The sequence below is a fragment of the Stegodyphus dumicola genome, chromosome 5 (assembly GCF_044657685.1).
Source record: "Stegodyphus dumicola isolate Sdum_Otavi_A_Nest chromosome 5, ASM4465768v1".
Taxonomy (NCBI): domain Eukaryota; kingdom Metazoa; phylum Arthropoda; class Arachnida; order Araneae; family Eresidae; genus Stegodyphus; species Stegodyphus dumicola.
In genome coordinates this window covers 60,998,112-61,018,557 of record NC_140772.1, presented here as the reverse complement: position 1 = coordinate 61,018,557, position 20,446 = coordinate 60,998,112, and the positions used below count along the sequence as shown (strand labels likewise).

The 20,446-nt window shown below is 31.6% G+C and overlaps 1 protein-coding gene across 1 annotated transcript; it reads right to left on the bottom strand.

Annotated features, from left to right (window-relative positions):
• Positions 1–20,244, bottom strand: LOC118190916 (uncharacterized). The gene is made up of 4 exons (XM_035361708.2): positions 19,969–20,244; positions 17,312–17,446; positions 14,137–14,207; positions 1–4,191 (listed from the first exon to the last, which is right to left on the bottom strand). Exons 1-4 carry the CDS (start codon positions 20,153–20,155, stop codon positions 3,781–3,783), a joined length of 804 nt encoding a protein of 267 aa, XP_035217599.1. The 5' UTR covers positions 20,156–20,244; the 3' UTR covers positions 1–3,780.
• Between the last annotated feature and the right edge of the window lie 202 nt (positions 20,245–20,446).

Below are 20,446 nucleotides of genomic sequence, written 5' to 3'. Positions count from 1 at the left end.
TTTGTAATTTTTAAAATGTTTTATTCTGTAACATATTACAGATAAAAAATGATTACTACATGAAATGAAATAAAAGTTCATCAAATTTGACATAATACCATAAAGGTCATTGTGTGTTCCTGTTGGTACAGGACACATATCCACCGGGTATCACAATTCTATCCATAAACATAGTAAAATTTCCCTGCTGATGGTCACCAAAGGAGCTATAATGCAGTCTTGGAGTTTTAATATTATTAGCAATAGGAGCATATAAATATAGTCTAAAGCACATTCCAAAAGCAAAAGATTACGGAGTGTATGGTCAATGATCTCATGGTCATCTGAACAACATTGAGTCATCTTCTGATATTGATCAATCCAAAAAAGATAGAAATTTATTATTAGGTAATGATGTACAACAGTCTTTCAGAGAGGAAATGTGTATTTTTCTGAATCATATTTCATTTAGAGAAATAACAACAACTATAACGTATTAAAATCTGACATACCTTTTACAGTGTTTCTGTAGAAAAAAAGAACTCATGTACATTTATCAGTGAAATGGCATATAAAATGTTCAAGTAAATATAATTTCTATTCAGTAACAGCATGACAATTTTCCATGTCCAGTACACAAACGTACCTATCCAACAAATGCTTCACCACTAGATAGTGGAAGAATTGTCTTCCATGCATATGATTGCAAAATTTATATTGCAGCATCTGTAAATAATATGGATTTAGTTGTAATCGACATTGCAAAATCTTCCCTGTGTTTGGTTATAGAATACATATTTGCTACTAATGTAATTTGTAGACCTATCCTGTTTGTGGATTACATGCAGTGGTGAGCTATGAAAAACTTGACAAAGAGTTTGCATTTTATTCTATATAAAACAACTTATGCAATTCTAATGAACTGTTATATTTTTTACAAAAACAGAAAATACTAATAATTGTATATGAATGAGAAAAACGTAATATCTTTTACCAATAAATCACAAAATATCAATTTTTAAATATTTCAATACATTTACCATTATCAGTCTCAGGTTAATCTCATTGATTGGTGATAAAATGCATATAATGTATCAAGAAATATTTCAAAATGATTTCTTTAATGGTTTTACTTACTGAATCTTGTGATACTACTGTAAATAAGAAGCTAAGCAGTATACAGTGATAAATTACAATATTAAGAAAAATATCTAAAAGTTTGATTACAGCTACTTTTTTTTCCTTCTTAATATCACACCAGCTGTATGTGAACAAACTGCAATTAAATCTTTCTTCAAATAGTTTTAAAAAAAAATAGGTATTAATGTTAACCATTCATTATACATGCATGTGTAGATTCAGCAGCAGCATTTTCGGAGTCTAAACAAAAAGAATCAGTTGTATCTATCATAGCTTAGATATAAATTTAATAAAGGGTTAATGCAAGTTTCCTATAGTTCAGTTACTAATTTATATGTCAAACTAAATTTTTGCACTGTTTCATTGGAAATGACTGGCCATCTGGGGTTATTGCCTTTATATAAGTAGCCAGTATTCTTGAACTGTCAATACCATCATAGGATACTCTGCAGGCTTAGAATCATAGGATGCTTTGTGTACACTGGTGTGCAAAAATTAAGGACGAAGTCGAAAAATTAGCATATCAGCTGAACGAAGAGGCAGAGCGGACAGAAAGACCAATCAGGAGATTAAGTAAGGTGATGTACGGTAGCACATGCGCAGATATGCAGGTAGACGTAATGGGGGAGTGTCTGAGTAGTATAAAGCATGTTGTCGGTGTAAGATCAGTATTTCTGGCAAAGAGATTGCACGCCGTATAGCAGTTAAAATCACACCGAGTTGCTGCCTCAGCAAGAAATGGCGAATAATCAATCTGTTAGACGACATCTGGATGCTTTTACCCGAGGTCGAATAATTGGGAAGTTGGAGGAAGGCCGCGGTGTGACAAGTGTGGCTGCAGAGTTCGGAATTGACATGACAATTATGTTAAATGTTAAAACTAAGGCCATGGATAATCAGAAAATACCAGTAGTTAATTTTATCTTTATTGAAAAAGAAATAATAATTAACAAACTTCAAATTTATACCTATTTAGTGAACAAGAAATAATAAGAACATAATATTATCAAAATACCTTTATTGTTTCAAATAATAACATCAGGAGTAAACAAATTAAAACAGGATGAACATACAACATTTTAAAGAACCTTATATTAAAGTTGCATTAATGAAAACAAAATGTATGACATCAATAACTATTTGAACAGTTAAAAATTTTACCATACATTTATGCTGAATTATATTTTATGCAATTATTAACATATACAAACACTGCAAGAATGTATTATAATTCTGCATAAAACTTCACACTCTACTCATTTTAAAGATATAAGTAATTAATAACAACATAAAATTAATTACATTATAAAACATTATAAATTTTCACATAAAATTATCAATGTTTATGTAAAAATACCAAAAAGTTTCTTTAAGGCCATTTATTTTAATATAACGAGTAAATAAAGCAGCCTTAAGGTACACTGCACACCAAAAAAGAAATTCAACTGGCATTTTGCCCATTTTTTATGATTTATTTTTAAAATTTGTATATTTAAATAACTTTTTAAAATTTTTTGAAAAAAATTTTGAATTATAACCTATAATATGTTTTCCATTTTCTTAAAGTAAGCATACCTGCAAAAAATTAGAACTTTTTTATTAAAAATTTCCTAAGATATACGTGAATTTACATTTTGGCGAATTTTGAAAGTTGGCATATTTATTATAAGTGACAATAACGAAAATGTGGTTTATGCACTTTATTAAAATTATTTGAAAATATGAACAATGACTTTTTCCCCGCTCATGTACAATGGGAAAAAAAAAAAAAAAAAGAAAGGAAAATAGGTTGCTATAAATTAAGAAGTTTGCCAAGTTAATTTTCTTGGCTCAAACTAAAAAATTGCACCAAGATAAATTTTTAAAATTACTCCATAAATTCCCCACCAAAAATTACCAAATTTAATATCTAGGCATAATTTGAGCCATAGAATCGAAATATGGGAAAAAAAATTGGTATGTTATTTCAGAAAAAATCAGATTTTATGTCAAAATACCTACTGCTGTTAGAGCAATGCTATATATAAATCTAATATATATATATATACGCTTTCAAGACATGGAATGCAATTTGAATTTCGTTAATCGGCCCAGTAGAATGGGAAATATAGAATTGTCCCCCCTTTTTTTTGCGCAGTGTACATAAAAATGTAATTTTTTCTTTGGTATTACCATCTTTACATTCTTGCCAATAAAATATATATTATCTGCAACTTGTAACTGAAAATACCTCCTTGTTCTGATGGTTAAAAAGATTATGTTACCTTCAATTTACAAACTTTATCGCACTAGCGCACATATATGATTTAAAAACAATGAAATGAAATGTACAGCTTGATGAAATGTATGAGGTTTACTGATGAATAATTAATTCTTAGAATGAATACTTGCATAGTTTCAAATGAACCACAGAAGAAAGAACTTGAAACCATAATATGAGAATATCAACTACAGCAAACATAATAAATCCAATTCTACAAAAAATAAAATATGATCAAGTTAAAAAAACATCATATACATATTTTCTGCTACTAACTTTCTCGTTGTGTAAATAAGATATTAAAAAAAAAAAAAAAAAAAAAAAAAAAAAATTCACTACCGAAATAAACCTATGCTTTAGTAACACAACTCATGAAGAACTGATGTGAAACCTCCAGCAATTCATTTCATGCAGGAAAGTTGAGCATCTAACAACTTTACTTTCTTTTCATACTCTTGCCTCGCAAACATTAGCTCTTGTTCTATTGCCCTAAGTTTTGCATCTCTTTCACTTTCCATAGCATTGATCTTAACTTCGTGCTGCATCTGCATTAACTTCAATTTAGTTTCCTGAGCTTGTTTAGAATAATTTTCTTGCTGTAATCTCCTTGCCAGCTTTCGCTGGTTTTCAGATCGCAGTAACTTTGCTCGCTCCATATTGAGTTGAATCATTGCTTCATTCTGAAGTTTAAGATTTTCCAGCCTGTTTTCATGATATTTTTCTACTAATTTATCAATTAGGGTTGTAACTGCCTGATGAGCAGCATCAACAGGAGATTCAGTGAAGAAATTTATTTGATCATCAGACACCATCTGGAAGGATATTTATTTTTAAAAACCAGGATACAGTTAATACTAAAACAGACTAAACTGTTTGATTAAAACAAAGTATAGTATGGGTAATACCTTTATGAAGAACTTCTTACAAGCGGAAAAAATTCATGCAGCAGTTCACTAAACTAATAAAAATAGAATTCAAGGCCAAATTACCACTGTTTCACTGCTTCAGCTATTGGGGGTATACTTAACATAAGCTAAACTAAAATCATCCAAAACATGCACAAATACCATGATTAAAAAATAACTTAGATAAAACATAACTGCAGTTTAATGGATAAAGATAAGTTACTATCCAAGTATTAACAGTTGCTAAGCATTAAATCATACTATCCCTGAGCCATAATAATTGCATGGCAAAAATACTTAATATATGAAGAGAAAGTTTATTTCATGAATTATACAAGTGATATAGTAAAAATGTGATAATCCAGAAAGTTCAGAACTCTGGTAATGTTAAGTTATCAAACATAACAGATTATAAAATTAATCAAGATAATACGGCAAAATAATTTTATAAATGTGACTTAACTTATTGTAAGAATGCAGACCTGTAAAGGAAGTTCTACATAATTTTAGAAATACACTCTAAATGGCTGAAAATTTACTTGAATATACATAATTCCTTACTCTTAATAAATTAATGTTTTAGAATTTACTATATTGTCTTAACCCTCTGAGTGTTAGGACCGGATAAAGCTGCTCATCAGAAGTTTTGCTACTTGACACATATTAGCTTATAATTTAAGATATTTTGCTTTTTTACTTTTTTAATTATGTAAATACAGTCAAAAGTCGTTAATCCAGACTCGTCGGGACTTCGGCGATTCTGGATTATCAATTTTTCCGGATTATAGATCATCAGTTTAAATCTCGTAAGATGGCATGCAGAAATTCTAAAATTAAAAATATGAAACCGTAATTTATGAAATAAAGAACAATTATGATCTTAAGGGTATCAAAATTTACAACAACAACAACAACAAAAAAAAAAAAAAAAAAAAAAAAAAAAAAAAAAAAAAAGAGCTTAATATTTATTTGTTTACTTTATTAAACATTTCTTTCAATGTAAGTTGTTTAAGTTGCTTCATTTTATGTGATAATACTTTCTCTTTAATTCTATTACAGACATAATTTCTTGTTCAGTTACAAAGTTTCGCTGTTCAAGTCCCGTAATTGCTGTGCCGAGAATACCGACTAACTTGTCAATCGAAATTTTTTCGTTTTCACTAACTTCTCTGTCACATTCTTCATATCTTTATCCATTTTTTGCAGCAATTCCACTTTTTGTTTGATGGACATCGAAACATACTTTCGTTTTGTAGGTGCTTTGGGAGCTCCAGCATCAGAAATTCTATTTGACATAATCGAAAGTTCAAGTTTACTTTTATAAAATTGCTCTTACAGTCTGCAAAAAATAACAAGCCGGATCCAATTCGAAGATTAAGGAACAACGCATTCATCAACATTAACTGAAACAGATAATTAGATAATTTTAGCTTATACCGTCCGTTATACATAAAACGCGCACGCGAAAACGTATTCTGCGCTTGAGCACACGCTTATGGCCAGTCGTAAAGGTCTTACGTGCACGCGTAAACGCCTATGCGCATGTGTCAACGAGGTGCATGCGCAGAAAGTTTTTAGCTTTGAGGTCCGGATTATGGGTGTCCGAATTAACGACTTTTGACTGTATCATCTAAATGAATGTAAGTTTATAAAAATACAGACTAAAATAAGTAATTATACAAACTCAATTAATATATGCTGTTTAAATACCAGTTTCATGACGGATCTAAAATCCTGCGCCGTTCAGAGGGTTAAAGACTTTGAATACTTTCTTGTCTAAAGACTTAAGTTTTGACTACCTACCCGTCTAATTTTTTTGTCAAATCATCAATAAAGAGAATAGATTATTAATTTCTCCACTACTTTGTAAATATAATACTCTGTAAATGTTACAGATTATTAATTTTCTTTAATTTAATCAGCTATTTGTCTTTACAAAGGATGACTAGAGAATTATTCAAAGGAACACTCTGAACTCAGTTCAGCAGTTTAGAAGGTTTAATCCTAAGGCAATTAATGATTTTACTTTCTTTAATGGAATTGAACCAAAGTAATGCTATTCTTGAAGTTAATGCAGAATGCTTCCATATAATAAACTCATAACTTCAACAGACAGCACTATCAGATATTACATGCATCAAATTATTGGGTATACCATACCACTAGACGCTGAATTTTTATTATTTTTATAAACTAACTCATTTCCACAAAAATTCTTAAAATTTTCATTTAACTAAAAATAAATATATTTAATTATACTAAAAATAAATACATTTATCAACTGGAACAGCCCCAAAAAACTGTCTAATAAAAGTAATAATTATCTATTATGAGGTGCCTTTGTACTTTTCTGTTAAAAGGTTACCACTCAGAATCAAACATAGTGTGAAATCTAACTAGAGGGTGGCAACCCAATTGATACATAAAGTTTAATGGAAAAAATATCTACTTTATAAATAAATTTTTATATATATATATATACACACACCGAAGAGCCATTACATTATGACCAACCTCCGTTTATAACACTGGGTTCACTCAGGAATAAAACCACTGCACGGCTGATGCTAAAGTAAATAAAGCGACTATGCATTGTCTTTCTAAACATGGCATGACCAGCGACATAATGGTAAAAACCTGATATATCAGATAAAGGTCAAATCATTATGGCTCGGTGACTGGAAACATCAATATCAGAAACGGCGAGTTTCGTGGGCTGTTCATGTGCAGTTATTGTCAGAACATATTGAAAGTGGCGTATGGATGCTGAAACGACAAGTTGCCGTCCAGCAGTGTGTCGTCGATGGCGCACTTATTCCACAGGAGTGTAGAGATTGTCATGAATTGCTCGCAGTGACTGAAGAGCTACAACAGCCAAAATCACCACCAGCTACAACAGTGGCAACCCAAATAGTGTTTCTCAACACACTGTGCAGCATACATTGCTGTGTATGGGCCTATACAGCCGGAGGTTGAAGCATGTCCTTGCAATGATGGCACATCATTGGCAACTGTGTCTGCAATGGGCCAAGAAACATCGAAACTGGACATCAGAAGAATGGAAGGAAGCTGCATGGTCCAGTGAATGATATTTTCTGGTCCATTACATTGACGGGTGTGTGTTAATACACCGATTTCCAAATGAAACCCTAGTTCCCGGATGCACAGCTGGATAAAGATAAGCCAGTGGCGGGGGTATTATGATACAGAAATGTTTTGAAGAAACACATTAGGACCCATAATTCCTACAGAACAATCCACAACATATGTGTGCTACATGAACATCATTGCAGATCAGGTTCACCATTCATGACAACATTATTTCCGGTAGGGGATGGCGTTTACCAACAGGATAATGCACCATGTCATAAGGGTCGAATTGTCAAAGAGTGGTTCAAGGAACATTCCAGTGACTTTCAAGTCATGTCTTGGCCTCCAAATTCACCTGACATTAATAGCATTTCTGGTCCCACCTGGAAAACTAAATTCGTGCTGCCATGCTACCACCTTGCAATGTGTGGGAACTGCAGGATCAGTTGGTGAGCTCTTCGTACCAGACAGACTACCTATCAGCACCTAATAAAGTCACACTACCTATCAGCACCTTATAAAGTCAATGCCCCGCCGGGTGCCAGCATTTTTTAATGTTAAAGGTGGTTGGTTCTACATGTTATTAACAGGGTGGTCGTCATAATGTAATGGGCCTTCAGTGTATATATACTTGTATATATATTTAATGTGTACTTGTATATATATATATATTTAATGTGTGCAATGCCGAGTTTATACAATTCTTTCTTTCTTTAAAGTGAAAACAGATTGCAGCGTACGTAAGCGAAACGAAATGGCAGTTCTTCCCCTCTTCACAGCAATTTATGTTCGCTTTATACATATTAAACATTATATGCGTATTATATTTGTCCAAGCATTCACAACACAATATAAATAGGCCACCATTTTTGACGCTTTGGCAAATTTAACAAAAAATACTGATGTTTCTGATATCAAAATACTTTGCAATTTCAAAAAGATTTAAACTGACAATTTATCAGATTAAAGAAAGCTACTTGACAATATTTTGTTCAGATACACTGACATTACTTCATAAAGAAAAAACATAAAAATGATAACTATAGCCACAAGTAAGCAATGAGTACGATAAAGGCCAAGCAAAGACTACTTATTATTCAATGATAGACTGCCTTTAGAATTTGATTCCTCTCCTTCTTGAATGTTATCATAGGATTTTTTAAAAAGATACAGACCATATGAGAAATTTTACTAATAGCAATGATATAAAGGTAGAGCATATATAATTTTCCTAATTTAAAAAATAAATTCAACAGAAATAATCAGCAGATAAAACATCTGAGCTGGTGCTTTCTGATTAACCACCCAACACTCTTGCATATTTGCTGATCAATCCTCAGTGACGAATTTTTTACCAATCCAACATGTAAAAAACATCAAAATCTCCCCTCTTTTCTGCCTGATAGCATCATTAACCATTTGTTAGCCATATTCTATACCCACAAGTTTATAAACAAAGTTTCCTAGGTATATCCTACCATCAGGGTTCGTACACATTTTTGCACACGGAAATTAAGTACTTTTAAGGACCATTATTAAACAAAATTAAGGACCTATGAGCAAATGGGAATTGAATAAATTCTATTAAAAATATTATGTATGCCTAAACTTCATTTTTGTAATGCGACCTAAAAATAAAATAGATCCATAACTAGGATGCATTATTAAATATTAATTAACATAATTATTAATAAGTTTGAGAATTAAGTAAACTTTGTAAATTTACAAAGTAGAATTAAATATTTAACACTTATAATAGTTGGACATATTTGAAAGAATATAAGTGACATATTATTTACGTTTTACTAACAGTTTGCTTTTTGTTGATTTTTTTTCATGTCTCATTTTGTCACATACTTGCTCAGTCTAGCAGTTTAATAAATCATAAGTAGATTTTATGTCAAGCGGCGTTAAGTTAAAATGAGAAGTAAAATCATAATCAGCATGATTCATTATAAAAGACTGCATGTTGCCACCGCTGCTGCTTGCCTACAGAGACTTGCTGATCAGAACAAACCTGAAAGGCCTAATGTAGGCATGGTTGATAAGTTTTGAAAGTTAGTTGGGGGTTTGTCTGACACAGAGAGTATCACAGCTCCATGTAGAGTTCTAGGGGTTGTAACCCAGTTTATATACTTTAAGATTCCAGTAAGCCACTAAAGCACTAGAGGTGATAAGTTGTTTTGTATTATTTTAAGTCTCACTAGATGCAAAGAATAAGTTTTACGTGAATTTTTACATTTTTGTGTTTTATCTTGTGACCACAGTAAGGATTAATGAAAGACAATAATATGCAGAGATAATTTTTAAGGGTAAGTTAGTTATACAACCTTAGTCATTATGGATCGACATGTCCACTATTAAATTATATTTATTGATTAAAAATACAGTCAAAAATTTTTATCCGGACTCGTCAGGACGGTGATTCCAGATTATCGGTTTTTCCGGATTATAGATCGTCAAGTTAAGTCTGGTAAGATGGCATGCAGAAATCATAAAATTAAAAATATGAAACTGTAATTAAACATTTCTTTCAACGTGCGCATGTGTACAGCATACATTACGCATAGTCGAAATTAGAAAATTGCAACCAGAAAGCTATTTGATGTGTATTCGTGATATTTATAATGACGAGAAATTTGATTTAAATCATATCAAAGACGGAGTACATCGAGATGAAATACTACATTTAGTAAGGAATTATAAGCCGAATAAAATAAAAACATCTGCCCTGAAGATAAGGATAGTGCTGACAGATCAACTTCCAGTTCATTGTGCGCCGCGACGTCCCCTACCCTCCGCAGAGCAGCGTGAAATTGATAAACAGATTTCGGAATGGTTAGAGAAGCAAAAGATATGCCTTTATCCTTTTTTTGCAGCAATTCCACATTTTGTTTGATGGACATCGAAACATGCTTTCGCTTTGTAGATCCTTTGGCAGCTCCAGAATCGGAAATTCTTTTTGACATAATCGAAAGTTCCAGCTTACTTTTATAAAATTGCTCTAACAGTCTGCAACATTAACTGAAATAGATAATTTTAGCTCAGGTTATACCGTCCGTTATACATTAAACCCGCATACGCAAACGCATATCTGCATGCGTAAACGCATTATATATACCCGTAAATGCATTATGCGTTTTTGCATGCGCAGAAAGTTTGTAGCTTTGAGGTCCGGTTTATAGATCATTCCAGATTATGGACTTCTGGATTAAAGACTTTTGACTGCATTTGCTAAAAAGGCCCTATTAAAATCACAATCTAATAAAATTTCACAGTTTAAAATACATGTAATTAATGACATTAATTCTTAAACAATATTAGGATAATTACACATTAAAAGCTACAAAACATTTATGTTCTGCATGCGTCTTTTTAATGACGCATAATTTTAATTTTTTGTTTATGTGTCTTTTTAATTTGAAGCCTTCCCAGACATTTTGGCCAATTTATATCGATTTCCTTCTCTTTAAGCATCTTTTCTAATAATCAGAAATTTGTCTCAATATGCAAACCAATGTTCTCACTAGTTCCTGCATGCTTATCTCCTAACTTGTCAACCTCTCCACAATGTACCTATGAGGGTTTACTTCATCTGGTAAAAGTCTGCCGCCTCCGACTGACGTAAAGCAACTATGTCTGAATGTAACTACAAAGTTAGACAAAGGTTTAAATAAGCCCCTTATTTAATAAGAACTTATAACATAAAGGCATGTTCTTATGCTAAGAAAATCAATTACAGCTCATAGTGATGAAATTAGACAAGAAGAGTCAAATTCATCTTAAAAATGTGGACTAGTGGTCAAAGACCAACAGTTCAATTTTAATTTAAGCTAGCTCAGTAAATCTCTCATATCAGGAAACAGAAATGGGAAATTAGAGTAAAAGCTGAAATTATAAAAACCGGGTAAACTACATAATAATAACTATACATATCTTTGAAGAATAATTTTCTTTATGTATTCAGTTTTTCTTCAACACATTTCCTTTTTACTTCAAAATGTTTGAATTTAATTAAGGATTTATGTTATTCTAAAATAAAATAAATGCATAATTCTAATAAATAAATGCATTTAGAATGTGTAGAAAAAGCTGTTAATTTTATTTCTTTAGCAATATGAACATTCAACAGAAGAAATATGAAATACATATGGTAAGGGCTGATTACAGAGCTAATGTGGTAGAATTTTTAGAATTTAGTGGCACACTGAGCAACAAAATCTAGAAATGGCATAACTTTTAGAATTTAGAGCAGGCATTGGAAGCAGAATTTAGAAAGGCACTAGACAGAAGAATGTAAGATCCTCAGAGATCACATCAGGTGAGAAAATGTCTAGTGCCAGCCGTGTGTGAGATGCATTAAGACATATTAGATGAATCTTTTAAATTGCCAGTTTTCAATTTCTTTATTAATAAAAAAATTCGGTACTTTTCAGTTTCTCCGACTCAAATCTCACCAAGCAGACTTTGTTGGCGACAACATACAGTATACACATAAAAAATATTAACTAGATAAATGCTAGTTCTAAGAATTTTTTATTTTGAAGGCATAAACATTTTAATATGGTTTAAAATTTTGTAAAAAGACAATAAAGTTGTAAAAAGACATTAATTTAAGAATTTACTATGCTATCATGGTTTAACATCCTGATTCGCCATTTCACATCACGTGACCCCAAGCGATCTCACCTTACGTAAACTACACTGCAAAAATATAATTCTGTCAGTAATTATTTACATTAATTTCAAGTTAAATCTTAATTTGGAGTACAAGTTTAAATGCAAGAATTATTCAATTTGTACGAATAGCTTACTCAGAAATTATGTAAAACCGCAGTGCTTTACTTCACTAGTGCATTCTCATTAGAATTGATGAATTTAACCCTTGATTTTGCCTTTCCTATATTTTCGCCTTTGGGTGAGCGGTGTGATTGCGTTCTAATTGACTTGATTGCAGCAAATGGTCTTAGGACATAAAATTTAATTATCTTTGTAAATGTTCTATGTAATTGTATGACAGTGTAGAAAGAAACAATCAATCTGGTAAGAAATGACTGCGACTTGTTTTGAAAATGAGACATAAAAGGTTACCAGCGAAGATATTCCGTTTGGCATCAATTGTACCATTATTGGCTACTTTATTGTTTGCGCCAGCAAAACGGAAAAGTACGAAAAATTCCTTTATAAAATGCCTGTCCATGTGATACGATTAAAAGCATTTTTGACATCTCCCATGCTCGTGTCTAGCGAAAAGTACAGAAAATAAAAGGAAGATAAACTTGTTAAAAAAGATTCTAGTATCAGAAGTAAAACATTCAAATATTATGTTTACATTGTTTTTCCAGGGTTCCCCAAAAAGAAAGAAATTCATCGCAAACTTTTTGTAAAACACATCTACTACATGTTAATACCATGGAGACATTTATCATTTTGTCACATTTTCTGGAACTTTCTAGAATCGTGGGTCTATAAAATTCTTGTCATCAAATCCTTCTAAATATTCCCAGGTGAAATGTCTAAAATCCTAAAGAAAATTATTCCTACCAATTCTGAAATAGCAAAAAGCCAGAAATATTTTGGAGGGGGGGAACACACATAGGAAAAAGTGCAAAATTAATTTTATAAAGAAAACATGCATATTCAGAGACAATTAAATGGGAAAACACTTACTATGAAAAAATTAAAAAGAAGACATTTTTAATTAATTACACGGCTAATTTTGTTTTTGCTAAGAATTGTTTCATAAATTGTGCCTTTATAGCATTACACTTTGTTTATTTTTCAGATTCAAAATATTGTATAAGTTGCCAAAACGGAATTTTATCATATGACAGTGAAAAATAAAAATGTTTTATTTTATTTTTAAAATATAATTTCAATATATTGCAATTATTTTAAGGAAATTTATCAATGCTACAAAGCTTTAAAAAAAATTGTCGAAAAATTCCCAGATCTCGGAATTAAAAATTTTCTATAGAAACTGATCTTAAAATCACCAAAATGTTGATAGGTCGCCAAATTTAGAACAGTTTAATAAAAGAATTCACATCCCCAACAGAAAAAAGTTGTTCAAGAGATCTTTGTTAGAAAAAAATGAAATAATTTTAAAATGCTTATGTTTCACTTCTTGCTCGGAAACTCGAGTATCCCACCATTTATATTATATTAGAAATAGGAACACATGATAATCCATGAACCCTTTCACGAATTCAAAAGATAACTAAATTTGTCAGTGAATCGCCAAAAATGTCCCTCCAAAATGCTAATGCACACTCAAAATGGCAATTCCAAAAATAAGACAGAAATTTCATATAATTAAAATTAAGGACCTTTTGATTTCGGGCTGATTTTGCCCGAAATTAAGGACTTTTAACGACCAAAAATTGATTAAAAAAAACTAAGGACTTTTAAGGACCGTACAAACCCTGTTATAGTATGGGGGAAGATAATTATTGTCATTTATTAAAGTTGCAATTCTTTATCGTGTTCTGTTAGATGTTAAGTATAGCATATCATTATTTATAATGCACTTACTATTCACAATATTCAAAAGGCATAGTGGTATATAGGATTATTAGACTGCAACAATTAATGTTTTTCTCTTATTTCTTCTTTGCACTACAACTTTAAAAATCCCAATCTCAATGCATATGTTTAATTAAAAAATTTCAAAAGGATTCTAAATTTCAACTGTCACAAACCATCAAACTAAACTAAAGGCCTGAAAGTAGAAAATTAAACACATTACAAAACATATCTTACCTGGTCAATAGGAATAGGTCCACCAAATCTTGCTTCTGGTCTGTCATTTTGCCTTGGTTCTTCAAGATCATCTATAAAAAAATACAAATGTTAAAAGATGACATAATTATATATCAGCTACAAATACATAGCAGAACACAAGAATAAGTTCAGATTTTAACTACTCAGAGTAAAAGGCTCCTTTCAAACAAATTCCGAGTTTTGTCAGACTGTTAACACTATTACAAATATATCTGCTTTGTAATGAAAGTTTTCTGCCAAATAACATTCTTAATAAAGTTAAGGGGGGAAAAATGAAAGCAGTGTCTTAAGTGCGAACAACGGTAATAACCACTTAAATCTACGATTTTCTGCCAACGTTTTTGGTAGTTTTTCAAAGCTTTGACTCAGAAATTTGGTGGCCACGATTCCAAAAACAGATTCAACCTCATTTCGGATGTCCTGTGCAAAATGGAAGATAGCACCATCAAGATGTAGCTGCAAGAAACATAGAATTCTGAAGGAGCAATGTTGGGCCTATATGGTATGGTGTACAGCAAATGATCCCATTTGAGTCCATACAGAGTCCAGCCAGTGAATGCAGGTACATGTGGTCTTGCATTATCGTGATAGAACATTATCTTTCTGCACCGAAACTCAGTTTGATGTTTTTCCTTGATGGCAGCATCAACACGGACTAGCATCTCGCTGTACACCTTACTGTCTAGGGTTTTACCTTATCCCAAGATATTCCACCAGATACAAAGCATGATCTTTTAGTTAAATTGTGCTTTGCGATGCGCCGATGGGGTCGTCGGGTGCAGACCAACCCCCATTTTGGTCTGTGCGTTTGAAGTAAATCCACTTTCCATCATAAGTGATGATCCAGTCCTTGAACTGATATTCAAGCAGATTAGTGCAGGCCCAAACACATCTGTCCTTATCTGCTCGAGTCACCTCATGCACACACAGCGATTGAACTTGTACATCGAATTTATGCGATGCATAGTGAGACCAAATGGACATGACACTAATGCCTAACTTCTTAGCAAGCTCTCAGGCGGTTGAATACCAATCTTCTTCCACAAGTTCTTGCAGGCGGGCCTTATCAACATCAATACAGTAGGCTGACCAGAGCACTCTGCTTCTTAAATGTCATAGTTCTTGTTTTTTAACTTTTGGTAACAAACCTTCCCAGCGTCATACGATACAACATTAGTACCTAAAGCTATATATATCATTTGGTGAAATTCTGTAGCTGATACTGAAATAACAGAAATGGAAGTAAATGATGGTTCTAATCTGGCAGTATGATAGTTCCATTTCAGACACCCTGCACTTAAAGATATTGATATTTTTTTACAAATTTTACAACACGGTGTTCTATAAAGAAAGTCTTTCTTTCAAATGCAAAAAATCAATATGTCAAATTGCAACAAAATTTTGAAAACGTCTTGACAGGCCACAGGTTGTGCATCCCTATGTACAACCTGTATATGCTTCTTGTTCAAGAGATATTGCTCTAACAGATTATCAGATGCTTCGACATCAGAACACTTTCTGAAATGAATACCATTTCAAAATACTGATCAACTGAATACAGGTCAGATTTAATTCAGCATTCAAACTGCCTTCCATTATTTATAGAGCATATTGAGCATTTGGCTTCAATATGGTAAACCATTAGAGATAATGATGGTGATTATGCAGCTGATTAAGATGGTATATATTTTCTGTTTTCCCATTTGTCATTCCAAACTGAGATTTCCAGGTACACCAAATAAAAATTATTTACAAGCTTTAACATGCCACTGAAAAACTGCAGCCCAGACATGCCCAGTACTGTCCTTCCTTGTCAGTCCCAAACCATCATCTGAAGTAAACATATGCAATTCAGGCCAATATGGAAAATACTTTATTTTCTGCTAAATCCTTGAATTATAGAAACTTTTTTTGGGAAGGGTATGTGTGTGTTTTATTTTTTAGAATAGCACAAATTTTTACTACATGTAGCTATAAAGACTGAAGACTGTATAAAAAGTTAAGATTTTGGTAATTTTTAGAAAACTAATTTATATTTTTTTAAAACTTAAAAATACCATATCATGAATATTTTCCTTATTTAACACACTTTTGTAAATAAGTGTATGCCTATGACCAGGCCACCAAGTCATAGAATTTTGAAGACATGATGTATATACAGTTAAATGAAATGAGAAATGCCATATTCTTTTTATGTCCAGTTGTTATGTATTACTTAAGTCCCAGGTGTTTTATATCAGGAAAATGTTTCATTAACAGGATTCTTAGAGCTTTCAGAGTGATCTAAACATAAGCTTAGTTATATAAAATGAGAAATGTCATATTACCTTCAAGCTGCTGAAATATGTGACATTTCTACCTTTACAAAGTTTTGATTGTTGTAAGGGTTTTAACAAAAAAAAAAAAAAAAAAAAAAAAAAAAAAAAAAAAAAACAGTCTTGATTTGAATAATAAGAATATTTCAAGTTTGTAAAAATTTCACAACATAAATCCTTTATCAATTTCTGAAAGAAAATTGCAAAGACTGCTACAGTTGAGGATATTCCTACAAGAAAGTCACTAAATCATTAGGACTTCATGCCAACCGACATTATAGATACTGATGAATGATCACACTGAATATGTTCATAAATAAACTGCAGAACTCCATATGATGTATCTTCGGTATTTAAAACGTTTTCACAGCGATAAATTTTAAGCTTGAAAACTTTCAAAATTTTCTGAGTAATCATTTATAAATCTGAGGTCACCCTGAGTTATGTTATCACAAACCCTGATGGTCCACTTTGCTTTGAGATGGTTATACACCAACAATGTTTACACTGCCTACATGCTAGCTATACATATCCCTAAAGGTACTTTAATAGCTTTTTGACAGTATTCTGGTTAAAATTACAAATCTTATTATGAAATCTATATTAAAAATTTTATCAGCTATTTTCAATATTACATTTGAATGTATTGCCTTGCACACTGGCTCCAATTAAAGCACATCACAATTAAAATAAATGCCTAATTACATTACCCATTAATAAGAAACATGTATTCACTAATGTTTAAACATAATAAATAACATTTAAATTTAGAAATTAATATAAATTACAGCAATACTTAAAATTATTTCTATAATAAAAGGATACAAATCATTACTTACCTGAACCTGAAATATTTCTAATATGCTTCTTTGTCTTTTCATGCGTTTCAAGAATGCCTTTATGAGCTTTAATCTTTTGATTACATGCTCTACATATAGCTAACTTCGGATTATCTGGATCTTCCTCAACCCACGCTATCATAACAGTAAAAAAAAAAAAAAAAAAAATTTATAAATAGAATGAAAATATCTGATATCAGCTGCTAATTTAGTAAATTTTAACTTAGTAACCTGGCAATAGTACAACTAAATGGTTTACTAACTTGACAACAAGTTCAAACTTACTTCATTTCGATAGCACTCTGTTAGCTAATCACTGAACTATAAAACAGTTTAAGATACTGGCAAAAGGGAAAGAAAACACAAATGTATTCTACTTTTAATGTCAGGAGACGAAACTGGAATACAGTCAATGGCCAATTAATTAACTAAGAAAGAAGAGATTAACTAGTCCCTATTCTTCAAAAAATATATATATAATAATAATAATAATACAGTCAATGGCCAATTAACTAAGAAAGAGGAGATTAACTAGTCCCTATTCTTGAAATAATAATAATAATAATAATAATAATAATAAATTGTTTACTGCGCAAATCAGATAGAAAAATTAGTTATATATTATCAGTAAAAAACAAAAATTGTCTAAGAAAAATAGAAAAAGATAAAGAAAAATACATGAGATAATAGGAGTGATGGCAGATGATGCCTTGCTAAATAAATTCTGCCAAGAAATGAACATTTTACAAACTTTTTCTCAATAACATTGCTCAAGTTCTCTTGTAAATATTACAGTCAAAATTCGTTAATCCGGACTCGTCAGGACTTCGGCGATTCTGGATTATCAATTTTTCCGGATTATAGATCATCAGTTTAAATCTCGTAAGATGGCATGCAGAAATTTTAAAATTGAAAATATGAAACCGTAATTTATGAAATAAAGAACAATTATAATCTAAAGGATATCAAAATTTACAAAAAAAAAAAAAAAAAAAAAGCTTAATATTTATTTGTTTACTTAATATTTATTTGTTACAAAATCAATAACACAATGAAAACAGTACCATAGGGGATCAATTCAAAATTTTCAATAACTAAATTATATGCAAAATACAGTTCAACATACATTACATTATTTTAAATGTTTCGCAAAATCACGAAAAAAAGCATTCTTTACAGTTGCTGCAATATAAACACACTAAGTAAAAGTTTGCAATTGCGTGTCTCTTGTTTGGTTAGAGTATATTGAATGTTATGGTTTCGTTTATTGAGATTACGGCAAAGCACACTAGGGCTATCTGCCTAAAGATAAGGATGCCTTCGTGGAGGACTTTCTAAGGGAAACTGCATCTAGCCCGTTCGTGGGATGCGAACCTCAGACCGAGCTACCAGTGTTCAGCGACTTTACTGCTCGGCCGCTGGTGGGCCTGAATGTCATGGAAACCCTATTATAGCATAATTGGTTATGCGTGACTGTTGTGAATTTGAATGATGGGAAAAGATTTGTAAAGGCTTGTTTGTGTGTTGGATGTTCGTTAGGAAGTACATTGTTATTTTGTAGATTACACGGCAAAATGGCTGAACGTGGTACGATTAATTTGAAGTTCCTGTATGATTTCGAGTTTTTGCTATTATAAGATTTGAAGTTTACTTAGGAGCTATTATAAGTGTCCTGTTTGTACGAAGGAAATGCGTATGGTTGAATGCCGAAGAATAAGTTTGACCCTTATTTTTGCGAATTTAGGGGGCAACGCCAGTTTACAGATTTTAGTTCAGATAATTTTAAGAAGTTTTTGGATGCTGTTAAGGAATTTTGTTTGACTAAAGACGTAGAAATTTCTAGATAAGGCAAGTGGATATTTCCTTTATGTAGTGCTAAGATAAATTTCCTTTTTTATGTTATTTAATTACTTAATTTAAAATGTAGTTTATTGAGATATATATTTTTTGTCAGCTGCTCCTTTGACTTTAGAAGTGAAAATAGATTGATGCGTACATAACTCGGCGTCCATGTACACACCGATCTATTTTCACTTAAAAAAACATCAGAGAATTGCACAAACTAAGCATTGCACACTACCATAACTTTGTCACCGTATACATCAATACTATTTACATTAAAAAAAAAAAAAAAATCGAGGTAAAATCCTAGTATACTGTGCAGGCTTGGCGCGATTATCGCCAACACCAAAAAATGACCCAAAGAACGTCTATGTATACACTGTATACAATGTATATACATGTGTACACCGGATACTAGGATTAAACCAAAAAGGAAGAAGCTAAAACAAAGTTGAAATTATCATGGTAACCAGAAATGGGGTTTCATTACCAAACTGAACAAAATTTGTCGCTAATTGAAGGGTCACCCAATTCTATACTAGAGCATAACACTGTTGTTTCCATTCATTTGTTTCCTAAATTATTCGGAAGAAAACTTCTGCTTTCAACTCATCCTGAAATTTAATTAAAATTGCAGATTCAATTCGCATTTCCAATACATAGAAAATGATACATTTTACGCAAATTTGTTAAATGCGACTTGTGGTATCAAAGTTACACAGTGCTTTAATTTTCCTTAAAATGCACATGCATTTGAATCCATATACGGGTAATGAATACTCAGAAATAAAGCAAGTATAACAAGCTATACTTACGGAATAAATCCAACCATTCTTTTTTAAAAACACGAGATTCATAATATAGTTTCCACTTTCCCTTAGAGCGTCTAATTTTTTTTGCTTTCAGGGTTAGTTTCTCATTTACAGGCTCATCACTGTCAGAATCACATTCATCATTTTCTGAATTCGCGTTGAATTCCGAATCAGAATCATCGTTCGACATTTCTAAAAATTAACTACCTTCAACTCAGAAACCCAAAGCTAAAGAAGAAAACTAACGCGCTTTTCGCTTTGCCACAAACGTATCGCAAATTTTCGTTAAATTCAAAATCATCCTAGCCAAGGCCAGCGTTGATCCTGAAATCATGCGTCTAATGTAAATTAAAATATTAAATTGCTGATTGTTGAAAAGCACGATTACACCTTCGAAATATATTTTTAAACTGACACTTAAGTACGATGCAGACAGAATTTCAAACAGTAATGTTATTTTTTTTTCTCGAGTAATTTCTTT